The sequence below is a fragment of the Chaetura pelagica genome, unplaced genomic scaffold, assembly GCF_000747805.2.
Source record: "Chaetura pelagica isolate M959 unplaced genomic scaffold, ChaPel_1.0 scaffold171, whole genome shotgun sequence".
Classification (NCBI taxonomy): domain Eukaryota; kingdom Metazoa; phylum Chordata; class Aves; order Apodiformes; family Apodidae; genus Chaetura; species Chaetura pelagica.
This window is the reverse complement of record NW_009952066.1, coordinates 1233749-1243654: the sequence shown is the minus strand read 5'-3', so window position 1 is coordinate 1243654 and position 9906 is coordinate 1233749. Positions and strand designations below refer to the sequence as shown.

General features: G+C 50.9%; 1 protein-coding gene across 1 annotated transcript in view; it reads right to left on the bottom strand.

Moving 5' to 3' along the window:
• MERTK (MER proto-oncogene, tyrosine kinase) overlaps nt 1-7611 on the bottom strand; it is an 18106-nt gene extending 10495 nt beyond the window's left edge. The window contains exons 1-6 of the mRNA XM_010004697.1: nt 7497-7611; nt 6285-6648; nt 5901-6001; nt 5500-5673; nt 3533-3619; nt 2719-2834 (exon numbers count right to left, since the gene is read on the bottom strand). Of these exons, the coding sequence (XP_010002999.1) occupies nt 2719-2834; nt 3533-3619; nt 5500-5673; nt 5901-6001; nt 6285-6648; nt 7497-7611 (957 nt within the window). The remainder of the gene's footprint in view (nt 1-2718; nt 2835-3532; nt 3620-5499; nt 5674-5900; nt 6002-6284; nt 6649-7496) is intronic.
• Nucleotides 7612-9906: the final 2295 nt, after the last annotated feature.

Here is a 9906-nt window from a genome sequence, read left to right as displayed (position 1 = left end):
AGGAATTTTATATCTGGAAACAGGATCCAGAGCCCTGCTTGCCATCCAAAACACCAACAGAGCCTTGCTCCTGCATGCTGGCTCCTCTCTGCCCAGCAGAAAGGGCTCCAACATATCTGGAGAAGAGTTGTGGTGGGAACATGGCAGAGGTATGTGAGAAATTGCCACCTCTGTGGCAAGGGGAGGAAGGGATGATTGGCTGCTTCTTGTGACACAGAGCAAAAGGAGCACCTAATAATATTACCAGGCAGTGAGGCCCAAACAGACAGAAGAAAACAATTTTTCATGCAACACGCCATTAGATTACGGAGCTTATCGCCATTAGATGTTGCAGGACTAATCACAGACCTCATCAGACTCCATCATTACATTTAGCAGCATGGATTAATTCAGTGTAACAAACCTAAGCTACTCTTTTTACATTAACAGAAACTGCTTTCTCCAGCCTCTAGGGCTGAAGGGCTGGCTGGTGAGCACCCATGTGGCTGCCTCTGCAGAAAACATCCCATTTTGGGGAAGCACAGGCAGTGGGAGGAAAAAGGGAAGAGCAAAAACAAAGGGCATCAGCACAAGCGAGGCTGTTACCTCAGAAGACAACACACAGGACATGTTTCAGCATGAACCACTAGCAGAAAGTCATACAGTCCTCTCTGGTTTTGGGGTGGCTGGAGACTTGTTGAGGAACAACCACACCCTCTGGGTAGTCCAGGGTACACAGGATGGTCTCAGCACCAACACCAGTAAAAATGAAAGAGAACAGCCTTCAGCCTCAGAAAGCTGAGAAGGTTGCCACACATTGCTGGATGCTTTGGGAGAGGTGAGCAGTGACCAGGTGAACACACAAAACACTCCTGAAAGCACCACCAGGACCAGCTCTTCTCCTGAGCACCGAGCCCAGCTCAGCTATCTTGTTCCTTAACTTGTCTTCTGGAGAGAGTCCATCAGATAAATGTATTTATTTAAAAAAATAATAAATTATTCAGGCTTTTTGCAAACTTAAACAGTTTGAACTTGAAACAGCAACAGCTTCCCTTTTAAGCCCCGGTGAGCTCAGAAGTGAGTCACTTGGTGGGCCATGCTGCCCAAGTGAGGGGATTATCAAAGAGGACAGGACCAAAAGGGCTTAGTCACTGCTGTGTTTTTGCCAGAAATCATGTCTTGTTTTCCAGTTTGAAAGGCGATTTCCTACTGACAGACCCTGAACGTTAAGTCATAGGAAATTCCTTGGCTCTCCACCCCACTTCCTGAGCTCCCGCTGGAAAGCAGCAGTGGATGGGGTACTAATATTAGCTCTAGTACCTTTTCTCCCTGTGACTGCTTTCACTTTTACCTGGCTTCAAACATTGCCTCTCTCCATGTGTTATCTCAGCCAGAGTATGGATTAGCCAGTATAAAAACCAGATCCTCAGGAAAGCAAGCAATGGGCTGGAGTTGTGAAACCCAGCAATGTTAAACAGAAAGAGCACGTGGAAACTACTTGCAGGGCTGTATCCATGGAGATCACAGAATCCCTGAATCCCAGACTGGTTTGAGTTGGAAGGGACCTTAAAGATCATCCAGTCCCAACCCCTGCCATGGGCAGGGATACCTCCCACTAGACCAGGCTGCTCCAAGCCCCATCCAACCTGCCCTTGAACACTTCCAGCGATGGGGCATCCACAGCTTCTCTGGGCAATCTGGGCCAGTGTCACACAACCCTCAAAGTGAATAATTTTTTCCTCATGTCTCATCTAAATCCAACCTCTTCCAGTTTAAAGATGGCATTCCATGACTTGACTAGGAGACAGACTACCCTTCAGCTCCTTCACAGTTCCTTCACTAAAGGTAAATCATGCCTGACCAATCTGGTGGCCTTCTATGACAAGGCTACCGAGATGGTGGATGGTGGCAGAGCAACTGACGTCATCTACCTGGATTGGTACAAGGTGTTTGACACTGTCCCTCATGACATCCATGTCTCCAAACTGACAAAACATGAATTTGACAGATGGAACACTCAGTGGATAAGAGATTGGCTGGATGGCCGCACCCAGGAGCCTACAGGAAAACTGGGGAGGGGCTTTTCATCAGAGAAGATAGTGATAGGACAAGGAGTAATGGTTTTAAACTGAGAGAGGGGCGATTTAAGTTAGATATTAGGAAGAAATTCTTCACTGTGAGGGTGGTGAGGAACTGGAATGGGTTGCCCAGGGAGGTTGCTGATGCCCCATCCCTGGAGGTTTTTAAGGCCTAGTTGGATGAGGTTTTGAGCAACCTGATCTAGTGGTAGGGTTCCCTGCTCATGGCAGGGGGGGTGGAACTTGATGATCTTTAGGGCCCCTTCCAATCTTAATGATTCTATGATTCTATAACCTGTCTTGCCTGAGGAGAGAGATTCTTGGACCTCACTCTTGCACACTCAAGAGGCACAAGTCTGAATGGGCTGTTCCAAGCAGGTGGCTTCCCTGTTCCCATCTCCTCATTTCTGCCCCCACTCAACCACTCTGCTTCACATTCCCTGCCTGAAAACCCTTCCACCAACTCTTCCCCTCGCATGGGCAGAACAAAGCTGCTCTGTGTGAGCAGACACCACCAAGTTGCTCTCCAGCAGCATATTCCAAGCCTTCTGTCCACCTCAGCAGGACTCTGCCATTCCCAGAATCCAGGGACTCTGCTGGTTGTCCAGGAGCATGTGTGTGAGGGGGGATTGCAGAGGCAAAGCAAGGTTATGGATGTTACCTGGACACTGCAGCTGCTCAAGGCAGAGAACGCATCGAAGCCTGGCACCCAGGATATCAGGATACCGTGGGCTGTCTGGTTCAGGACATGCACACTGGTGGGTGCAGATGGTATTCCTGCAGGGAAAAGACAAGGGCAGTCACCTGGAGGGCTGACTCTCAGCATAGATGGCACGGCTGCTTTCCCCAGGGAGCTCCTGGGGCTCAGTCAAACTGTGGGTGAATCCCAGTAACTGCCATGGGGGCCTCCTCTGTCAGAGAACTACTGGACAGGGAAGCAGGAAAAAAGGTCATTTGCAGGACTATTTTAACCCTGTTCTATATTTGTGAGCTCTCTGGGCTGCTTAGAAGCAATGACATATTTTGGGGAACACCTTCCTCACATTGCCATAGTGGCTGCCGTCAGGAATGTGAAGAATTTCCATCATTTCCTATGGAAAATTGCGAGCACCACCCTGGTTGTGAAGGCAGGAAAAGAGTGATGCAGCACTTCCGAAGCCTGCTCTGAGGCTGACAGTTCTCCTTTCCAATGTGCTTTTTGGTGCTTCCTCCCACAGCGGTGAAACTGGGATGACAGAACCACACAGAGTGACCATGGTCCTGTGTGCATCCTGCTTGTTTTTAATCGCAGAATCATTCTGGTTGGAAAAGACCTGTGAGATGATTGAGTCCAACCATAACCTAACCCTACCAACTATTAACCTAAATCTACCAAATCCAATTATCTCCTTTAGCTAATGAATTGGTGGGAAGGGTAGAGATCAGGAGAGCTCCTGCTTGGACATGTGTAGTCAGCAGGTAATGTTGGTGCTCACCTTTCACGTTGACCTGCCCCGGGTTGGAGGCCGTCAGGCCTTTACTGTTGTGAGCCTCACAGCTGAACAGTGCTGGTTCATTCAGACCTACCAGGGAAAAAAAAAGGACCTGTTTGCTGGACCTGCACAAAACCCTGAAATCACACCAATTCTCCACCTGCTGCTCGCACAAAATAACCCTTGCAGTTACCCTTCTTCCGCTGTTGTTTTTTTTTTCCAGCAACACACAAAAAAGCCCAACTTCCATTTTTCCATCACCTCCCTTGGTGCCGTTTCTGTGCTGACTGCTGGGGGTGACCCCACAGGACAGCTCACCCACCTCCCACGCTGCAAGCACGTGCAGGCCACCAGCACTAGACACGGCACAGCAGGATGGACTGCATGTCCCTACGGCACCGTTGCACAACCTCCTGAGGAAGCACTTGTTTTGCCTTCAAAATGGGGGAAAGGCCAAAAGCAGAAGAGCCCCCTGCTGTGGCCTGCAGCAGATGACTTAGTGCTCCTCAAAAATTGCTCAAATCTCCCAGCTGATAACGGGGAACAACTGCTTTTTGGGGCCACTGGAAATACCCGAGTGCAGAGTGCTGCTTGCTTCCCCTGGCATGTTGGCATGGCTGGTGTGAGATGAACCCAGGCAGCAACAGTGCTCATCAACAGGACTTGTGCTTCATGCAAAGGATTTAATGTAGTGATAGGACAAGGGGTGATGACTTTAAACTGGAAGAGGGTAGATTTAGGTTAGACATGAGGAAGAAATAATTTGCTGCAAGGGTGGTGAGACACTGGCCCAGGCTGCCCAAAGAAGCTGTGGATGCCTTATCCCTGGAAGTGCTTAAGGCCAGGCTGGATGGGCCTTGGAGCAACCTGGTCTCGTGAGAGATGTCCCTGCACATAGTAGGGGGCTGGAACTGGATGATCTTTAAGGTCCATTCCAACCCAAACCAGTCTTATTTGATGATTCTATGACTTGGCCAGAGGCGCAGGCTTGTCCCTTCTGGACACATCACTTGCTGCTGGTGCCAGGTGAGGGACTCACCATGGTGTGCTGGGCACGCTGAGCCTTGGCTCACACCAGCAATGGTGCCTCTCGGTGTGACAGGGCTCCTGGGCCAGGAGGGGGACTGTTCAAATGATGCCACCTTGCCTGCCAGCCGGATGCAAGGACATCCAAGAGAAATGAGTCACTTCTTCCGGCTTTCACTGCCTTTTAAAGCCTGCCTTTGGAAAGCCAAGTCAGTTATAGCCTGGCTGCTAATGAGCTAGTGGCCTGCTCCTCATGAGCAAATCAAAGAATCTCTCCTCTCTTTTGCTTTTGCAGCAAAACCATGATGGCTTTTATGTTACATGGAGGACTATTCTCCCTGTGCTCCACCAGGATGGCATGGAGTCATGCTGCAGGGGCCAAACCAAGGAGATATTAAGAGGGGACCACCGCTAAAGCAGCCCATAAGAGCAGCAGTGAACTTGTTGGCATGGCCACAGGCTAGAGGAAATACCTGCCTCTTACTTAGGAAAGAGCAGTTGGAGTGTCCGACCTGTTCCAAGGAAGCAATCTTCCCTGCAGCAGTCCCCGGAGCTGCTGAACAAGCCTGCTGGGCAGAGCCATGCTCCCAGCACTGAGGATGGAGCAGTAACAGGCTGGGAATCATTTTTGCAAACTGGTACCTCTGGGGTGCCTCTTCTGCAAAGCCGGACCCCTGTGTCCCACTGGATCCAACTGGAGGGCTGCATTTTATGCCAAACCTCCTGGGAAATCTATCTGTGCTGAGCTTTTCAGCCACACGCCAGCAATGCCCGGTGCCACAAGCAGATGAGGCAGGCTGCAATGGCCTGTGACAGCACAACAGAAGGTTTGAGGCCAAGGGGATGGGCTGTGAGATGGCACAAGACACCTTCCTGCCCTGCTCTTCCCGGTAGCCACACAGGGGTGTCCCCACTGGCCACAGCAAGGCCACTGCTTCGCTCACCTGGCACAGTCAGGACTGATGGGGAGATGTGTGGCTTCTCATTGACGCGGACGTTGTTGCGGAACCAGTAGATCTCCACAGGCTCCGGCGGGCCCACAGCTTGGCACGTGAGGTTGAAGGGGCTGTTCTTGGTGACATTCAGCTTCTCCGGCTGGCGGATGAAGTGTGGGAGCCCTGCGGGGACACAAGCAGAGAAGCATGAAATTCAAAGAGCTCAGCAATACAGCCCTGTCAACAACCCCAAGCTCTCCTGCCAGGGACTATGCCCTTTCCCATCCAGGACTCCCAGATTCTGGGCAACAGCTTACAGGTCCCAAATTGCAGTCCCCAGGACTGTTGCTCAGCCAGGACACAATTTTCCACACCTCCAGCACATCCACCCTAGCCCTCCTCCATCTCACCTTCCAGCTGCACCGAGATGGGATCTGACACCACCTCCGTGCCAGAGATGTTGAGTTTGCAGACATAGGAGCCGTTATCCGAGCGCTGCGTGGCAAGGATGCTGCCAGAGAGAATGGAGACCATGTCATGGCTTTGGTGAGGATCCTTGGCCAGACACAGCTCCCACAGGAGGATGCTGACAGCCTGGGGATGGGTTTCAAACACTACCAACCCCACAGCACACACTGAGCAGAAGCCAGGCTTGCAAAGCCAGGCTGTGGGGGCTAGCGAGTATTGGCCTATCATAGTACCCAACCCCAAGCCCTTGCTAGCCATCTAGCCTTCTATTTCTCCCCAGAAGCCAATGTTCAGGGCATCCCTCCAAAAAGGATGGCAGTGGTTACCTGAAGGTAGAGGTCATTGCCACCTCCTCCTCATCAGAGATCTCAAAGTGGCTGGTGGCGATGCGGTCCAGCAAGTGGAGCTCCCTTCCATCCTTCCACAAGGAAATGCTTGGAGTGTCCGGCCTGAGCAGCACCTGAGGCACTTTTATGGAGCAATTGAACGTGACGTCCCTGTGCTCGTTAATCACGATGTGTCGCACCGTGGGGTTAAACTTAATCTGTCCTAGGGAGCTGGCTGGTGGCTCCTCCTGGAGCTGCTTTGTGCTCCGGGGCGGCCAGTGACCAGAGGTGCTCATATTTCGCTCGGGGCGGTGGGACTCTGCCAACACATACGGCCTTAGACCTTGATTTTGGTCAGCATCATCTGCAAGAGAGAACACCAGATTTATTACCACCAGCCGGGAATTGCCCCCCTCCAAAACCGTGCAAAGCCCCAACACTTTCATTAATAACTAAAGACAGCTCACTTATAGATGCTCAAAAAAAATTCTAAATCTCTAGGAGACTTCTTGTAAAAGCTTTCACAAGGAAAGACAGAGCTGGGGGCTGTCCCAGGACAAAATATGTACAAGCAGCACCTTTATAACAAAGTAGAGTGCTCAGCCACTTGTCTTTTAGCAGGGGAGAGGCAGGAGCTATTTCTGCTGCACCACCCCCCTGGGACTGGAATATAAAAAGGATCTCTGGACAGGAGGAATTTGGGACTTCACTGCAGTAAACCCCTTTCGGGTGCCTCATCTCCAGCATTTTCAGCTAGGGCAAAGCACAAGTCCCTGGAGGGGATTTCTATGATTTTAGGCTCTTTGCTGGCAATTCTGCTACCTTCCCAGGACAGGGTGAACTGCTCTGAAGGAAGTTCTCTGAGTCAACTCCAAACACTTCTGCTAAGCAAAGTTGCCTCCACCGAGCTGTTTTTCTCAGGAAAACAGTTGCAGACGGATGAAATAAATGCCCTCAGACTGTGTAGGAGCCAGCTGCTGTTTAGTGGTGTCCTCCCGGGGTCTCTTCCCAGCCATTTTTCCCAAGGGAAGTCTATTTACCAGCTTTTTCTGATGGCTTCATGCCCCAACCTACATAACACACCCAGTCCTGTAACAGCATTTTGCCCCCCCTCCCCGCACGTCCCACCTCAGCCACGAACAAGACGAGTGTAAAGCAATTCCCCCCAAACAAAACTGTGTATTTTTAAGATATAAGTTCTAAAGAACATACCACAAGTACATGCTTTTACTAGAGAGTTTCCGAGCTTCCCAAGGCTTTTACGGGCACACAGAAATCCCAAGCGGAGCAGTAAATCTCCCTTGCTGCTTTCAGCAAGCAAAGGCATCGTGCCAGGCAGGAATTTCAGCTAAGTTAATTTGCCTCTTCAAAAAAAAACCATCAACCTATTCACAACTTGAAAGATAAGATGGCAAGTAGAAAGTTTTTCTTTAACCTGAGTTCAGCCGAGTTTGTTTTGAGGCAGGTCTTAGTCCTCTAACATCAAACAACAAGTTTTTTAAAGCTACGTCACTACTATTGTGAGTAATGGAGTATGACCCTGCTGTGCTTTCTTGAGAGCCAAGAAACACAACCTAATTTTGAGGCTGGATCTGTTCCTTTGCTAAACCGCTCCCTATTTTTAACCCTCGAGAAATGCTACTTCTAGACAGAAATTTGAGAAGGGATTTTAAGTTCTGGTGGTGCAGAGGAAAGCGCAAGGCTCTCCCTGCCTCTCACACAAAACAATGGGTTTCCCTTTTAGAAAAGAAGGAAAAAAAAAGACCCTAAGCTTTTCCAACGTGCTTCCTAAGCTTTATCATCCCAATACAAACAAAGCCCACGTGACCACCGCAAAACAGGGCTGACTGCCATTTACTTGCCGGCTCGGTCACCAGCTCTCAAATAGCCAGGCAGCTCCCAAAAGATTTGCCAAATGCAAACAAGTGAGCAATCCCAAAATCCCCTGCCCTCCCCAGCTCTTCCCAGAGCTGAAGCCATCGGCTGCCTGGCACAATCCAACCTCAAACAGCTGTTTTCATGCTTCGTTTCCAAGCTTTCCAGCTCTGGCTGGGGCAGCTCCCCCGGCAGGGACCCCTGCTCCTGGCACTCTGCCTAGTACTAGATGATTTCTGCTCACCCCCAGCTCGTCCTGGGCTGCTTCAAGTGAAAGGGCAAAGAGCAAAGGTGATCTCAGCCTTGTTCCATAAACGGATTAAGTGGAAAGAGGTGTTTGCTGGACTGCAAATGAAATACTTTCCTCTCTGACTCAAGCGATAACAGAAATTTTTCACATCTAGCGCTGCCTTTGGGTCCCCCTTCCATCACCAATTGTTTGGGATGTGGATATCAGCACGGGCATCCTCTAAGGGATTTGCCCTGTGTGGCAAGCCACCCCTTAATGATTTGCTAAGGCTGGCTCTAAAAGCCCATGCCAGAGCTGAGGAGCCAAAATCTTGTTTTGCCTGCGTGGGTGCCTGCCACACTGGAGCAGCTACCCTTGCTCACCACAGCCTGGCCCCAGGGAAAAGCTGGCGTGGAAATAAATCCACTTGTGAGCACAGTGCTGCTCCCTCAAAGCAACTGGGAACGGCAGCAAAATGGAAGCATTGAGCAAAGACTGTGCAGCTCAGCAGGTCCCACATGCATCCTCTGTTACCTGGAGAACAGAGTTTTAACCAGAAAATCTGCCTGCCATAAGAGGCAAGACACTTGATTATGGATGAAAAGAAAAAGCAATGAGTTGCACACCCCACGACTGAAACAGCAAGTGGTTCTGCTGCAGTCCCAGTAAGGAAGGCATTAGAAAACATCCAGGTCTGCCAAGAAGCTCCCTACATCCCTGGTCCTGGATTTCCCATTACTGAAAGTAATTCACCTGCTGACAGCAGCTCTCTGCTTGGACACTTGTTGAGCATATCTTCACACCCGGACAGGGCAGGAGGAACCCAGAGCTCCTCTGCCTGTGGGGTTTCCTCCTTCCCCATCCCCTGGGAGCTGCCAGAAGAAGCAAGTTTCCCCCAGGACCACATCTGACTTCCGAAGAGACTTTAGTGGCTCAAACACCGCTTCTACAAACCAGTCCAGGATTCCTGGTTAAATCCACAGCGAATTCCCCTCACACCAGATTCCCAAGTCAAGGCTTTTCACTCCATCCTGCCCAAAGGAAACACTGGTGTTCCAGCCCTCCCTGCTCAATCCCACTTGCCCACCAACTCCGAGACCCCCCCGCATCCCTGAGTGGGACCTATCAACCCCCAGCATCTCCCAGCCTGCAACCAAACACCATGCAGCCCCAAAGAGAGGAGACTTTTAGTCCAAACCCTACTTTTTTCCCCTTTGCCTGTTGTTTTGTGGGGTTTTTTGCAGGTAACTAAGCACGTGGAGCTGCAAAGCCACCGACGGGACTCCGTGACTTTTCCCGGACCCAGTCTGCAGCTGGATCACAGGACACATCCCAGACCCGCTGATCTCTCGCAGCTTTTTTTGGTCCCTGCTCGTCGCGGTGTCACCAGCAAGCAGAGCAAGACACGCTGAAGCTCCAGAGGCAGAGCCAGGGCAGCAAACCCCCTCTGTCCTCGGGGTTGGCATGGGTATAGAACTCCCCGAACCCCCACCGGCACCGTCCCAGCGCAGGATCCCC